Here is a 17,564-nt window from a genome sequence, read left to right on the forward strand (position 1 = left end):
CAAACCTGAGCGTCCCTTACACAATTGCATCTAATTATCAGTCACTCGGATGGTCGAGATTAGCCGAAAGGAGCAGAAAAACGACTCTAACGCAAGTAAGAAAATATGAAATTAAAACAAACTTTCCTAAACGTTGCTAAATATTTTTATTGTTACATTAAACTATAAGAAAATATAATGGTTTAGTCAGGAAAAGAATAATATTAGCTTTAATATTTTTTATTAATTAGCAGGCTACGATGCAAGGGATCCTAGGTTCGAACCCTAGGTAAGATGTGGACACATCATTGTGTTTGTTGACTCGTCTACTTCATCGAATCGCCCTTAACGTCGTGATTAACCAAGAGGTTTAGAAGAGCGATGCAAAACAAGTATACATATTTCTTTGATTGATTGATTTGGTGTTTGGGGGTTAATTATATCAATATATATTTAGTTGCATAATAGTTAGAATGTATAGACCTCTAGAATATTTACATTCTATTTTATGTTTTCAAGACATATGCTTAAATTTCGGCCAAGAAGCCATTTTTCTGCCACTTTTGGCTAATCGTGAAGAATAGGATAACAGATAATATGATAAAATTGATGAATAGACACTCACAAAGACAAGTAACCAGTACAAGTGCCTCCCCGATGACGTAGTTGTAGCGTCATCGCCTTGTAATCAAGGTGTCCCGGGTTCGATACCCGGTGGGGGCACATAGTGGTTCGGATTCCACTTTATTTAAACTGTAGGTGCAGTCCTGATTAGCCTTACTGTGCACAAAGTGGACTTAAAATACCAATTCAATCAATCAATAGAGTAAACAGTACAAATATACAAAAAAAACAGGAATTGTAGCTTTTCTGGCGACGTGATTCAAAGAAGTGTTCTTGGGTAACAGCCGAATTAACCTAACTGGTAGTTAAACACTTGTTTGGCCAAATATATAATTCTACCTTATAAATGTATACATATCATGAATACATATATTAATGTGTTTTTTTCAGTCAACATAAGACATCTAGCACATATTCCTTGAAGCTGGCAGGCGATCAACCCAGAACTTGCATAACGGTACACGGTTTCAACATTCATATGCGAGCAACAACCTCCATTCACTATCCCTGCGCTTTCAAGTTCACTGACTGACAGGTTTCAGGACAAAAAACAAGGAGCATGCAGCTTACACCACCGCACCGGCGAAAAGAAATATTTGACCGAGGCCAATTTTTACCACAGTCCACAAAGGACAACAGGGATCGTGCACTCCGAAAATGGTAACAACTATGCAGCGTATGAAGAAGCACAAGGCTCCGCAAGTCTGGATACTGGAGTGGACATAGTTGCAAGGTCGCCCAAGTGGATGCACGAGCCGTGCAAAGCAAGGATAATGGGCTGATTAACATGTGAAGCACATGACAGGCGCCTCTCTGCCTTGTCACCTTCGACTAATGCACTTGTAATTGCATGTTTTCTTTAACTGCAAGTAGGAGAATGAATCAAATGAAGGCAAAGTAGGAGCTTCGCCACCGGGTGGGTTCTAGCCCACCGTAAAATAATAATTAAGCCACCCTTCTACCCGCTCAAATAGTCTATGCAGTGCTCGAAGTGGAAATTAATAGGGAATGCGAGAGGATGCTTTGTTAGAGTTAGAGAATAGGCGGGGGGGATGCTTGCATGGATCAATATGAAGACAATGCTGTAGGTGAGGAGATGCTTGTGCAAATTATCTTCGCTTCCTCCCAACTTCGAGCATTGGGACACTTTCAGAATCATTTGTAGTGGAGAAAAGGGATAGAAAGACATGTAAGTGGAAAAAGAGAGAAACAAAGAGAGTGACAAATAAAGGAAGAGCAGAGAGAGAAACAGGGAAGAATTTGATTGATTGATTGATTTAAGTCCACTTTATGCACAGTAAGGCTAATCGGAACTGGTCCTACAGTTTAAAGTGGGATCCGAACCACTATGCACCTCCACCAGTATCGAACCCGGGACAAGGCGAGGACGCTACCACTGCCCCATCTGGGAGGCCTAGGGAAGAATGAGAGAAAACGGGAGGAAGGAGAGAGAGACAAAGAGAAAGAAAGAGAAAGGGAAGGAAAGAGAGCGGATACACGAGAAATAGAGGAAGAGAGAGACAGAAGGAAGATTAGAAACAGAGAAACAAGAGGAAGAAAGAGAGAACACATACAGCACACTGAGAAGGAGAGAGGGAGGAAGAAAGAAAGAGGAACAGGGATAGAGGGGAAATAGGAGAGACAGAGAGAGCAAAATAAAGAAAGATAGAGAAGAACAGGTGGAAAGAACCCTGTGTGGGCAGTTGGTTGCAGTAATTATTGATATTAAAATAAGAAACCGTCAAAAATCTCAACTCAAGATAATATTCTCCCACCATCTTACAGAATCGCCATAACAACAGTAACAAGACAAAATAAAATCAGTATTTCAATAGATATACAAGAAAATTCCTTCATTGTCTGCAGATTCTACAACGAGAATCTAACAATAAATGATTGCCCTGTTTCACTTAAAGTGCGGTTGCAGCGTCTTAATGTGATCCAGGCATTTCCTTTCGTTTGTTTATTATAAATTCAAGCAATTTTCGCGAATAATTATAGTAGCAGCGAGCTTAATACTTTTATTTAAGTGTGAAATGGTTGTGGCTATGCTCTTGCTAAAAAATCATTACGACGTCGACGATTTTATTGCTAAGTCGGTTTACCGAAAATCTTTTTTTGTCATTTCATAGAACCAGTTTTCCGGTTCTACCGTTCATAACTTTAAGTTGCATGACGTGCTATTGTAACCAATTAGAATTAGACTTAGAGCCATGTGTTTTCTTCGGCCTTGTTTGTATTTCCGAAGACCCAAAAAATGCCTTAGGAGAGGTTCGGTGACTGAAAAATTGCTGTTGATAGTTTCAAACATACAAAAATTCTGGGATTAAGATAAAACAATCTTGATAATCTACCAATGCATCCTGGATAGAGTTTCTTTCAGTCTTTCCAGGCAATTGCTATCGACAGAACTTTTAACGGTCCAGGACTTTTTCTCACCACAGTGTTGCCACATGAAAGGATATTTCCCTTTTTGTAGGGAAATGTCGACCGAATTTTAACCGAAAAGAAAAAAGGGAAATTTGATTAAAGATAACAAAATTTCATGAAAATTTGAAGACAGCGTTCGAGTTTCATATCCGTAATTCCTTGCTGTTAATGCTTATTTCCACTCATTTGAGTATAGGCTTACAGATACGTCTATTTCTATTTTTTGTTTATCTTGCGTAGCGTTTCTGCATCTTCGGTTAATAGCGACAATGAGGATGAATGATGAACTTACCAAATGGGTGATGGAACAAACCGGGGTTCTAACCTCGAAAATCTGGCCCGATGTAGCGAGGGGGATATGATTAATTTCTTTAACATTTTTACATATATCGAACACGGGCCAACGAAAATACTACTACCACTACGTATTATATTATTATTATTTATATTATATGATTTTGATAGATGAAGCTAAAAAAAATCTCCTTGCAAAGGGAAATTCTGGCCTAAGATTGTGACATCATAGTCTCATCCTTCACGTTCATCATGAAATCAACCACTGAACTAAGTCTTCAGTAATGAACAGCCACCCAATTCACATGGCATTTTAAGACTGGTCTAGTGGAGGAAAGTGGCGACTGGTTGGGCTCTAGCCCACCCAAATAGCAAATGTGAGATTTTCAGAATCATTTATGGTGAATCAAGAATTATAAATATTCAGGGCTAAAGAGAATTAAAAAATGTTATAAAGAATGAGAGAGAAATAAGAGCGAAAAGTGATAAATAGAAGGGGAAAACAGAGCGAGAAAGGAAGAGATAGATAGATGGGTAGATAGATAGTTTTATTCACCTTTAGAATGAGTACATTCATGGTTTCGTCATGGTTGCCATTGGATGACATTTCACTACATTTCATTAGATATTTCTTGTTATGGATTTAAATTATGTTCAGAGTATACTACTTCATGGGATGAATTGCACTTCAGTACATAGAGATTAATAAACAGAGAGAGAGAGATGAAGACAGGAAAAATACGAGGAAAGAGAAAAAGGGAGAAAGAAACAGGAAGAACAAGAAAGGTAAAAAAAGAGCCGAGAAAGAATAAGAGAATGAATGAATTTGACAAATGTTAGAAAAAATTAAATATAAGAGCGAGAAAGTGATAAACAGAAGGGGGGAAGAAAGACAATATGGAGACAGAGGAAGACAGAGAAAAGAGAAGAACGAAAGGAAGATAATGAGAGAAATGTAGAGAAAGAGGGTTAGAGAAAGCATGTCAGTAGCCACCACCATTCAAGCATAGCCCACTTGAAAATATTTCGGCCGCCTCTGACCTAGCGATTCGTTCATGACTGTGCACCTGAACCACTGCACCAAGTTATATTTTCTGTAAACGTTGGCATGTTCTTTAATTGCTTTGCCTCCTTTTTATATCTTTCTGTGGCGCCACGGATCCTAAGCATCCACATAGTCACCATTAAAATTCATGCTTCCTTGACTCCTTACAAGTTGTTCTTTAGATTAAGCGGGAGAGTGAAGGTCATGTATCCACTAATTCATCGCACTTGAGCAAAAATGGCACAAGGGAATACGCCAATTTAGCTGTCACAAGAAATCTCCACTTAGGCAGTGTCCGAATCGGCATCTCCTGTTGCTTAGGGCACCGTTCCACCCTCGGAATCCCCGTACCGTTACAGTCCGATGGAGTTGGAAGGGTGGAAGACGCGACAAATGCACGCTGTAGCGCTACGCTCGGAGGTCATATTGCAAATTTCATTTTGTAGAAGTGACGTTCAGGGGCGGCGCCAGGGGGGTGCGACGGAACGCTTGAACACCCTCTTCAGCATCCCCTATTCATTAGCTCTTACAGTGTCATATGTCGTAGTCACATTGAGCGCCAGAATGTTAGGTATTGTAGTGAGGCCGCTGTTATTGTATACAACATCCAGCATTGACAGAGAAGCCGCATATGTACTTATTTCCTGTACTGTCGGTAGTCTATGTACTTCAGACTGTTACTGCTAAGCAGTTTGGTCTTAAATGCATGGACAATTGTTTGGATGAAAAGGAGCGCGGACATCTGAGAGATTTATATCATTTTTGCTGTTGGTTTGTTATGAGGCGAATTGATTATGTAATGGATTGAAATAATATGTTTGTATTAAGAGACTTTGAATACGTCAACGCCTGGAAGAAACCTAAAAGGCTCTGAAAGTCTAAGACCGTCAATTTTCGCCGTCATCAACTACCACAAGAAAAAAAGACAAAAGACCATGGCATTTAGTGTTATATTCTCTGAATTACTGATGAACGTTTCCTACTATATCAGTCTAAGCACGCAAAAATTTGTAAAGATACCCTTGTATTTAATTTTTGCGGTGAAGAATTTATTAGTATGGAGTGTATCGTTCTCGTCTCGAAACAGCTTTGCAATTAACATTGCAAATATTTATATAATAATGAAATTTCCACATATTTCCATTCTAATGCACTACCACTAATAATCGTTGATGGAATTTTCATTTTATAATTTGAAGGGGGTAGAAAACGGTTACGAGTGCAGACGCATCCAAAAAATGTAACTAATTCATTCATTCTAAAGTTATATTTGATTTGTGGAAGTTATTTATAAATATTTCCATATATAGATGTACACATACATGGAATTGTATTTACACAAGAAAAGTGTAATTTGCTGCAAAAGTAACAGCAAGCAAAAAAATGTTTAAATGTTGAGTATAAAAGCAAAATATCTTTTGGTGTAAAGTTGGTATAACAGCTGGTTAAATTTTGACAAATGTAATGGTGGTTCCAATATTAATGTTGTTATAATTTCCTTGAGTGATTCTCTTAAAGTGTAAAGTACATATAACGATTATTAGTGGTAGTAGTTGTTATTAGAGTTGAATGAGAGAAACTATACACTTTGGTGTAGATATGGCATTCGATCACATGTTCTATAGCTATTTGCCCCAGAGGGTATTTATAAAATTTGGGCCCTAGGCTATCCTTTGGGCCCTGCCAACATTATTATTATTATTATTAGTATTATTATTATTAAAGGAATTCCTTTTTTTATTTTTCAACACGGATCATGGAATAAATAACATGGTACAGTGGTTCGGATTCCACTTTAAACTGTAGGTCCAGTCCCTATTTGCCTTCCTGTGCATAAAGTGGACTTAAAACAACAAATCAATCAATCAATCTTCCACCAACAAGATTACATGGTTTTGATTCGCCTTTTCAGCCCACATTTCCTTTTTCCCCTTTTTACAAAACATCTTCCTTGATGCCTTTATTAACCAAATATAAAATACTTTGTACGACAATTGTTCATTTGGTGTAGCTTAGAGGAAAGAACAGGCGCCTTCTACCTTACCTTCCCTCCATGTGTGTTGGGAGCACGTTGCATCGATTTTTCCAGCAGTTTAGACTTTTATCGTGAAGTTTTCTCGAATAGTTTTAACTTTGCTGTATGACAGTATTGAGTATCAGTGAAATGGCAAAACCAGGTACAAGTGGCAGCAAGCTATAGAATGCGGTAAGCTGTTTCAAGGAAGATTTAATCGAAAATGATTGTTAAGATTATTCGTTGTACTTTACCTTAAAATGCAAAGGACTATAGTTTATTTTTGCACTCCACTAAAATTATTATTTAAAAGGGAAGCACAATACATACCCTTCATATGTAGAAAGGGATAGGCTACATTAAATTTCTTGCATTTCTTACTTTACTTCATACGAAATTTAATATATCACTTTTTTATAAATGAATGGTACATATTGTGATTCATTTAGTAATATAATAGTGCAAAAATAAACTTTAGTTCTTTTTCATTTCCTTTTTTGGCAAAAAAATTCCCTTTCTCTGTCCTTTTTAGAGTAAAATTTTTCCCTTTAAAATCCGGTATCTAATTTTTATTAATATTATTATTATTTTGTTATCATGGTACTTCACTTCCTACATTACGGTAGCCACACTGCCTGCGAGCTGAAAACTAACCGTCAATATCTCTCCACATTCAATTCTTGGCATTCAAAACTTTTACATTCATTTCTTAGAGGGGCAATTGTTTATATTCAAGCAATGTTACGCGACCTCTGAAAATAGGTTAAGGGTGATTCACAGAAAACTAACACATTTCTTTCTTTATTTTTTCAGATGGACATTAACTCAATGGCCGGTTATTTGCGTCAAAGTACACGGAATCATTTGGTGTTTTGATTTCTTGTCAATAGATGGCGCAGGTATTCATTTCTTTAGTGTGTTTGCGTCATATTGTGTAAGTCGCTGTCAAGATGCAGTACACGCTACAACAACGGCTCTTCCTTGTGAAGCACTACTGGATTACAGAGTCAATTACAGCTATAGGCAAAGGGCTTACCAGAGGGAATTTCGTGTTCGCAATCCCCCGGAAATGAACACTATACTGGCGCTGGTACGCAAGTTGGAAACAACGGGATCGCTGGTGAGTGAAACAGGCAAGCATCGTGCATCTTCACTGCCGACGGTTGCTGTCGACGTCCAGGCACTACTGGAGCGGTCACCGCATAAGTCATTAAGGCATCTGTCGCAGGAGACCGGGTACTCCTACTTAATGTGTCAAAGAGCTGCGAAACGTGCTAACCTAAAGCCATATAGAGTAACGGTTGTCCATCAGTTGAAGGAACCAGATAAGGACAAACGACTGAAATATTGTCGGTGGTTTCAGGCATTCATTGTGAAAAATCCTGGCATATTGTCCATCACATGATTCACAGATGAGGCATAGTTCCATTTATCCGGCTATGTCAACTCACAAAACACACGCTTGTGGGCCGTCCAAAACCCACACCTCATTCACGAAACACCTATGCATCCAGTGAAAGTCGATGTTTGGTGCGCAATCTCCGCACGGAGAACACTGGAACCAATTTTTTTCTAAGAGACTGTGAACACTGCATAGTACCGACGCATCTTCATGGACTTTGTGGCGCAACTGGATGATGTAGAGCTGAGTCAAGGATATTTTCAACAAGACGGCGCCACATGCCATACATCGAACAAATCCATGGAGCTCATTGAAAGTTTTTTTGACGACCGGATAATTTCCAAGAACCTGTGGCCACCGAGATCTCCGGATTTGACAACCCCGGGCTTCTTCCTATGGGGTTACATAAAATACAGAGTTTACGCCACACGCCCCCAGACTTTGGACGATTTGAAACAGAACATTGTACACGAGAACAATGGTATTGATAACAACGTTCTCCAACGAGCGGCCAGTAACATGGAACGACGTGTTGCGTTGTGCTTGGAGCAGCAGGGAGGACATTTTCAGCATTTGCTGCAGAGGGTAGTAATCTCCCGAAGTTACTCTATATTTGTGGCATAACAAATTGTGTTTAGCAACATTCTTGTTGAAATAAACTAGGGGGAAAATGTTAGTTTTCTGTGAATCACCCTGTACCTTCTTTCATGAAATACACAAATAAAAGGACTTGACATGTTGTTTTATTTTACAATTATCACAATATTATGGAATTGTAATGGTCCACGGTCTTTGTCACTTCTGCCCCTTCAGCGTCTCAATTTTGTGCGGCCCCTGGGATAGCCTAGTAGCAAATCTCCCACCCCCTCGTTTGCCCTACGTCTGAGGTGATCATGGTACACCATTTAAGTCTCATAGTCAGCCTCTAAGGAAGCAAAGGGTCATATATACTCTGTCCCGGATATCTCTGGATCAAGGCCGCGCATATCAGCAGAGAATGGGGGGGGATCGAGTGGGCAGAGCGAAGCAGTACACGCTGCTGCGAAGGCTGATAGCTGCAGTTGCTTTCCCCCTCCGCAAAATCCCTCTGACATGTTCATTGGTGGAGCCATCTCGCGTCACTACTTGCTCAGATACTTGTTTTCGTTCGCTTGCTCCAGAGATCGCCGGGACAGAGTGTAGGTATTGACTGAAAGCCAGAACGTCAAAAACTCCAATGAATGATTTCGTACACACATCATGACCCACTCTCTACACATGTTCCCTGATTTCCTACGCAGCGTTACAGAAAACAAAATGGAAAGTGTCACTCTTCCCTCTGATGCCCATTAAAAGCAACAGCCACGCCGAATTCGCCATATTAATGCAACCCACACACCACTTTCTTGAGCTAGTTGCTATTCCGCGCAAAGACTGCCACGGCGAAACCGGATAGGACAGCGAATGGAGAAGTGACGAAATTCGTTCGAATAGGCTACACACAGTTTCTGACAGGTGGCGAAATGTAGAACTACTTAATAAGGGTAGAGGTTTCCAGCGTTTTCTACCCCAGGAATTAGCCAGTTACGGTTTTCGTTGCACTGTACAGTAGAAATAAAAAAATAGTCGTAGTTATTTTCTAAAAAAAAATGTCACCTCTTATAGAGAGGCAACCCACATCAGTTGACAAATATGACCAATTGAAATACCAGGGTTTGGCAAGTCACTATTCAAAAGTAACCGAATTACAGTTACTTTCATCAAGAAAGTAACTCGTTCACAGGTACTCTCAGAGGTTCCAGATTCGAATCCTGGCCTGGGCATGGGTGTCCTTTGTGAGTGCTCCATCATCAATTTTAGTATATCATCACCACTCATCCTACTCGTCGCGATTAGACAAAGGTGGCACAAAAGCGACGTTAAATAACAAAAAATAAATCACATTTACTCCGAAATATAACTCTGATATTACCATTACTTTACAAAAATAACTAAAATTTATTTTTACAGTTACTTGAGTAAACTACGTTTGTTAGAACGTGTTGCATGCATGAACTGAAAGCGGGTTGTTCATTATTTCTGCCGACGACCATGTAAAATTTATACAATTTTCATTACATTATAATAAATGTGTATTTAAATGTAAAGATACAGAGGTAAGGAACTCATCGTAAACCATTATACTTGATAAGATTACGTCAGGCAAGCATCAGCGCGTAACTTACGTGGCACGGAAAGCGCGCATGTTGATGTCATGAATTTTGCAAACCTTTTGGCTTGTTTTCATGTTCTATGGACAGTTTTATTTTGTTATTGTTCGTTTGAAAATTATACGCTACGGAAACCAACAATAATTCTGAATCGTCTTGTACATAACTGCAACTCATTTTTGCTTCTGACTGTGCGGTGCATTTCCCAGTTTGTGACGTTTGTATATAATTAATTTACAAAAATGAGAGTTCTTGAACTTCTTCTTTTATCAAATAAGAAACGCAAAATATTAAAAGAATAGTTCGCTTCCTATATTTATTTTCCTTATTTAAAGTCGCTCTCTGCAACTTTTGATTACTCGCGACGATGGGGGAGGAAGTGATAATTAGACGAAATCGATGAAAAGGCGGTCACAAAGAACGCCCATGTTCACGTCGGGAACATTCATTGATGAAATCGTGAATCAATCACCCAACACGCTGGGCCACCGAAGCGAATGTTTTCCTTTGTCATACACAGAGCATATTACAACAACCGGGTTCACCGCAGAGAGTACTGGTTCTAAGGAGTTTCATGCCGCTCTCCAAAATGCCACCTGTTGACTTAGAAATTGTTGTTTTGTAAAGCAGAGTCCTCATTGACTGTCCTAAAGGACAATTGAAAAATATTCGTAGATTTTAGTCTTGAAAGAGTTAGCCAACCCCACAAAAAATAAAATAATATCACATCCTAAATGATATCGTTAATACGTGAGTGTTATAACTGATCTTAAAAAAACAAAACATAATCACCGCATCATGTTTGTTCATTTCCATCATGTTATATCCCTAAACGCACTCTATATACATCGGGGGTGTAAAGGGACCCGAAAGTAAACCTCACTTCCACCTAGTAGCTACCTCCCGGTAACTGCTTCTTGCAGGCCAGCGAGGCTCTGGCGTCTCGACCTACGGCCAGTATAATCCTCTGTAGGTGTGTGTTATATTGTGTTTGTCTTTCTCTGTGCCGAGTGCCTCTTTACAGCCTCAGCTTTTAAATTAGGTGAGTAGATTTTGGTCCTCCTATAATTTTAGTTATTGTTATATAATGAAATAACGACGTTCTTTAACACACACATTATTTTTTTCTTCTTAGAGGCTTGTCCTCAGTTTTGTTTTAGTTAAGGCTCGGCTGCCAGGCAGCTGTTTTCGAACTTTCCTCTCCATTCGGAAAACCACTAAATTACATACGCTTAGAATCATTCGTGTGGTTCGTCTTTCCTGTTGTCCAGATATTCTCAATAGTTTAATAGCCTGATGTAGTCACGAGAGAAAACCACACGAAGATTAAGGTAGGGGCAAAAATCGGCAATGTGCTCATAAAAAAAGTCAATCAATCTATATACATCAGTGTTCAGGCTAACCAACTACATTAAAATTAGCAGAAAAGCGAAGTAAAATAAACCAATCAATCAACCAACTACATTCAACCTTCCTCCACACTCGAGTGTCAGTATTTTTAATATTCAATCATTCGAATTGTACATTGTTCCTGTCTTCTTAGTTTCTTTCTCTCGCTACGATGTTCAACTGTTCGTTCATCCAGCATGCAATGATCAAGGGACATCAGCGCCGTTTGTTGATCTAGTGTTCATTCGCAACATCTCTGGTTCTATCCTTCTTAACATTCACTTTCAAGAATCGATTTGTTCGTCCACGACAGGTGCAAATAGCCTTTCCGCAGCTGTCTCAACCTTGTTACTTTTACTCCTCAATCAATCACTTTCGTCTGCCACACTATCTGGCAACACTTGTAAAACTGTTTCAAAACACAAAGCTGTTCAGGAACGTCGGTTGCTTCAGATGTATAAGAAACGAATCGACGCATCTGGTAGTCAGTTCGTACTGCAGACAGGTCCATCAAAGGTGGAGCCGAATCATAAAAACATGCTCAGAAAACATTCAATTCAGTGCGAAGACCTGCGAAACTGGCTTCTCGAAATAAGCGAACCAAACCGGGTTTGCAAGTTTGTATCTTCTAATCGCGGAACAGCGAGGTAGAGTTTCAACTTGTCGACCACATAGGAAGGAAAAAACCGGACTGCAATGTCAAGCGACACTTTCTAATCTGTTGCCTATTGTCATTAAAGAGCTTACGTGTTACTCTTTCCTTGAAGCAGTTGATATCAACCAGTGGCGGATTAATGACCTTTTCTCGTGAGGGTACCTCTTTTCCATAAGTCGCCTGATAGTTCCTTTATTAGCTTTAGACGAGATCCCCAGAGGCGATCGATTGATTTTAGACGTCAGGGGTAAAATCGCTTAATTTTAGACTTCAAAGATGGCCGCGGTCGCTATGTACTCTCACGTTAAATGAGGATCCATTGTTATTTTAAAGGTTTCGAGGACAATGTTAATTTTTAGACTTCAAGATGGGTTATCATTGGGGAACAATCACTAAATAGTAGACCTTAACTACCCTTTTGTCCGATACTACTCAACTGATATCAAAGTCTAAAACTAACAATATATTGTCAACTAGCATAAAAATGTTGATTACACTACGTTTACAACAATTTTACCTCTAAAATTAAGCAGTTACGACCTCTCGGTCAATCCGAAGACAATGGATCGATTTCCAGGGTGGGTAGACTCGGGTGGGAATTTTTCCGACAAAGCCTTTACATTAAGTGACTCGGGATCTATATATAGTCTCGAATCAATGGTATTAGTTCTGGTCTTCGAAGCAACAACCTCACTTTACTTCAAAGAAAGTTCCGAAAGATCAGTTTTCCCTCTTACAACCATATGTCAAGTACACGTGGAGTCCAGTAAATCCTCCCCTGAAACCTTTCCCACCAATAGTGCCCGTCCAAGAACTGACCGTATCCTGTCAACTTCACGTGGAGTAAATGGGATGTTGCTAATTCAGTTGTTTTTTTTTAGAGATTACTGAACGCGAGGTTGCGATTCTTTATCTTTGCTAGGTTGTGTTATTGTGCTGTGCTATTTGTTTATACAATATAAGGACCATGGTAGTAAAACGTCGCAGTGAATGAATGGATGTCTAAACACTGCAGGCAAAAGTGACAACAGCGCTTTGCCGAAAAACAGGTGGTGGCTCGAAACCAGATACGGGTCCGGTCGGCTTCCTCTGGGATTGTGTCAAAGATACCGAACTGAGGATGCTTAGCACTATACTGGTGTGTAACCGGAGCGTGGTGCTGATCACATCACTTCCAGTATGATGCAGATCGAAGACGCCACACCCAGCCCTACAACGCCTATGTGCCTTCATGGAACAGGGATAGTTAAATTTTAACCCCTCCCCAAATAGTCTAAAACTAGCAATAGATCAGTTAGCATAAGATCAAATAGTGATCATCGAGTTCCCCGCTGATGTCTAAAATTATACGATTGCCCAGGTAAACAACGTCTAAAAACTAACAACAAATCTTCAATGAACTCAGTAGACGAAAACCGAAAATATAGGCACTAGGTCATCCGTCTCCCAAAAGAAAAGTTCCTTATTTAGCAATTTGTGATCTTGATCGCAAGGGCTGAACCTGCAGCCTCCAGAATGCTAATCCATGTAGTTCAGTCCAGTAACAACGCCAGAAAAAAAAAGGGCGGACAAAGGAGAAGGGGAGCGGAAAAATTTCCTGGAAATCCAGCTACTTTTAATATCTCCTTAAATAATATGTAAAAAATATATACATTTATTGCGGAGGTAGAGCAGCGAAGTCGCGGGCTGAATGATCAATGGGGTGCCCCTCTTTCTCTGGCGTCGTCAATCGCTCTATTTCCTATTTTGAAACATTGAGAGAGTAAATATTTCTGAGCATCAATTTCCTTTACAATTATTCTTCTCATTCCGAAATAAGGGAAGTTGCCATTGTTTAAAATCTCTCGCGTTGCGTTTTACTACAAGCGCTACCTTTTGACGCAACATACATAAAAAAATCAACTGAACCGTATAAAAATACACTATACTCCAAACACACATGCATATGTTGCCATGGCGCTAAAAAGTAAAGCCGCACTTCATTTTTAACAGGTTAGGTTTTGTTGTGATCAATAAATTGGCCAGTTCTAAATTCAACAAAGCACAGCATATAAAATAACGACAGTTACTTTTAAAAAGTAACGCATTACGTTACAGTTACAAAAATTTCGGTAATGTGATACCAACGTGAACTGGACAGTGGCGTGTTACATGCGCGTGATATATCACTCTTCTCTGTGCTAATGCGTCAGCAGCAATATATGCTCTTGAAAATAATTAAAACATTCCTAACTAAATCAGTTACAAGATACCCTTGAAAACGCGCACGATAGCATAGTGGTAACGTCGCCGCTTTGCAATCAAGACTTGGATACCTTAAGAACGTGGATCTAGCTACATCTTAATTCGGATCCCACTTTAAACTGTAGGCGTAGTCCCTATTAGCGTATCTGTGCATAAAAGGGGCTAAAAAATTCCTCAAATACCCCTGAACATACTACACTCTATCTTAGCCCAGGCAGACCAAGTAAACTCATCATTAATACAAACACAACGTTCATTTGCACTCGTCTCTGTAGAAGAAGCTGCCAAATATAGGCTCGCAAGGGGTCCGGGGTTCGATAGCCGGTGAAGGCACATAGGGTTGAGATTGATTTGTTGTTTTAAGTCCACTTTATGCACGGTAAGGCTAATCGGGACTGTACCTACAGTTTAAAGTGGGATCCGAACCACTATGTGCCTCCACCGGGAATCGAACCCGGGACCCCTTGATTACAAGGCGACGACGCTACCACAGCGCCATCGGGGAGGCGATGGCACATAGGGGTTCGGATCTAACTTTACACTGATTAGCAATTTTGTGCATAACGTGGACTTAAAAAACAAACTTAAGACGTTTGCATAATACCTAGTGGGTTGTTTTTTTCAGAAATAAAATATTGTATTTATCGCTTACAAAAACTTCATGCTTTTTAAAATTATTTATCTTATTTTTACATAACTTTTTGCGCCGCCTTCTCCTCTTGCTACCCTTGAATTCGCTCATGTGCATTGGTGCGTGATAGATTTGCACTAATGAAATTGACCACAATGCCTGCAAGATTAAACGTTATGCTGCAGTTCACACAAAGCAAGATTCATTATAAAACATGCTCGGATCTTATATTATTTATGTAGTTTTGACCTTTGTTTGGCTAAAAGGTGCGGATTTATCACGAATACTGCAACTGCTTCAATAGCGCAAACAGTAACTTAGGCTACCGTTCAAGTTGCAGTCGAGAGTTGTTCTGGCACCACTGCTATCGACGCGAACATTTGACAAACGGAATTCCGTCAGCGTACATTGCACCGGTACACGTCAAAGCTGTTTACAAATGAATACAATGTTTACATATGCCTTTTTCTTGTATAGTATTAACAAACATCATGCCAAGTACTCAGAGTTTATCACCGTGTTCTAAGCTTCTGTTACTCTAAATATCAAAAGCCAACAAACACGTAAAATAAACATTTGAGAGGTGAAAGACAAAATTCATACATAGTTTAATTGAGTTCTTTCAGAAGTTAGATCGCGATGAATTAGGTTACAACAATAAACGATATGTGATCAAATTTTGAATCAATGTTATTTTCTTCTTTTATATACCGGTACGATAACTATGTTCTTTGAATCATATTTATCGAAAGCAAAAGTTTATCAAAACTTTGTAACCAGGTGATGCATGGATCAATACAATGTATGTGCATCTAACTTTTTACCTAGTCAATTTATGTTCTGAACATTGGCATTTTAAAATAACCTTTCTTAAGGTCCAAACGCGTAAATATAATGATAAAGGACATAGAAATGTGGAATGTTTACATACATTACAAACTTTTGAATCAGGCTAAAGAAAGTAAACTTACCTTTTCATGGAATGTTGCATCGTGTAATTCATCCAAAGTTGGTCTGTATGCTGCATGCACTGACATCAAATCCCTATAATGATCTGCACGGGGCAATGCTTCTCTTGTGAGCTGCCCCAAACTCTTAGCATATCTCGTATCGTACACATACGTATATTGGTTATGTCCGATATCCACCATATCTCCCACAACCGAACCATTTTCTTCCTTATCTGCATCTCCTCCACCATCCACTTTTGCCACCTGAAACCGGCTTGGATTGTTTTGATCCATTTCTTGAAGCTCGCGCTCCTCCGTGGCTGTCGACCCGCTAACACTCGGCATTGCTCCGTCTCGACGCACACGTATCAATGAAAAGTCGCTGAAAGAAAAGCCCGCTTCCACTCTTTATAGAGGTTGGCGAACAGATGGCGACAGTGAGGAAAGAGAGGGAATTTTCCCTCTCAAGAGGGAAATTTTGAGTAAGATTTGGCAAAAGGGTTAAAAATGTAATTCTCGTTAGCATTGAATGGATAGTTGTTTGTGCAGAACCAAAGCGTGAAGAACTAACAAAACAATGATACTTCCAAGAAGCGTGAAGGGAAAAGTTTCGTACATGCAAACATTGCAATGTAAATTTCGAATTCGCCATCACTGCGTTGCGTTAAACTCATCGCTATACCACCCACTAAAGGTTAAACCATTCTTTTAATTTTTATCAACAATTATGCTCCCGGAAAAGAACGTTCGAGAGGAATATAGGGCGTCGCCAATGTGGGGTTATATTGTCTTAGATCCATATTACCTGGCTCGAAAACTTAAGTCATACACTGTGTATGAGATTCGAGAAATAAAATGTCGTTATACTGCAGCGAGCGTCAATGGTATATTAAGTGGCGTATTTACGAGGGGCATCAGGCTGAGTTACGCTCCCCCTCCGTCCAAAAGTGTTCTTAAACCGAGAAAAAATACTGTTGCCATAATTTGTTGATTTAAAAATTCTCAATTTGCAAAGTAGACCTACTGCCCACATTTTATGAATGTCTTGACGTACGTACAACCAAGGTACACCCCGGATGGCGTAGTGGCAACTCCATCTCCTTGCAAGGGGTCCAGGGTTCGAGAATCGGTGGAGGCACATTGCACAGTGGTCCGGATCTAAATTTAAACTGTAGGTGCAGTCCCAATCACCTTATCTGAGCATATAGTGGACTTAACATGAACTTCCTTTCATGTAACATTTTGTAAAAGTTTACATACGTGTGATTAAAGTTCGCCTTATTAATAAACCTTTGAAAGTTTGTACTAAAATACCTATTTGTCGCTTGTTCATAAACCATTCACTCACGAAAAATTTGTTCAGCGGGAACGTTATAAATTCGAATATTTTAATAAAATTGGAAGACGGCACATTATTAACATGGAATTCATTTAGTCATTCCTTTATTTTGGACCTAGAAACTTTTATGCACTTTCTTGTCCATTACAATATACATATAAAATATACGTAATTGTTTTCCATTAAAATTATCAGTCTTTCCCCCTATTTTACAGATATTATATTAAAGAAAGGAACACGTCCCCCTTTACAATTGTATGTATACTGTTAAATACATTCTCCCATTCTTTAACAAATTAAGAGTAATGAGTAATTGCAATGCTTACATTATTGATTAATTGATTGTAATTTACAATGTTAGACTTAAGACTTAAATCAT

At 39.2% G+C, this 17,564-nt stretch overlaps 1 protein-coding gene across 4 annotated transcripts in view; it reads right to left on the minus strand.

The window, feature by feature from the left end:
• Positions 1–16,254, minus strand: part of LOC145984942 (bumetanide-sensitive sodium-(potassium)-chloride cotransporter-like) — a 418,353-nt gene extending 402,099 nt beyond the window's left edge. For 2 of the 4 annotated variants that reach the window (XM_083118362.1, XM_083118360.1), the window contains exon 1: positions 15,868–16,254. In XM_083118362.1, the coding sequence (XP_082974488.1) occupies positions 15,868–16,191 (324 nt within the window). In that variant the 5' untranslated portion in view covers positions 16,192–16,254. The remainder of the gene's footprint in view (positions 1–15,867) is intronic. The other 2 variants (XM_083118364.1, XM_083118363.1) reach the window with 1 other exon arrangement.
• Between the last annotated feature and the right edge of the window lie 1,310 nt (positions 16,255–17,564).

The sequence above is a fragment of the Lepisma saccharinum genome, chromosome 3 (assembly GCF_977018435.1).
Source record: "Lepisma saccharinum chromosome 3, izLepSacc3.1, whole genome shotgun sequence".
Classification (NCBI taxonomy): Eukaryota; Metazoa; Arthropoda; class Insecta; order Zygentoma; family Lepismatidae; genus Lepisma; species Lepisma saccharinum.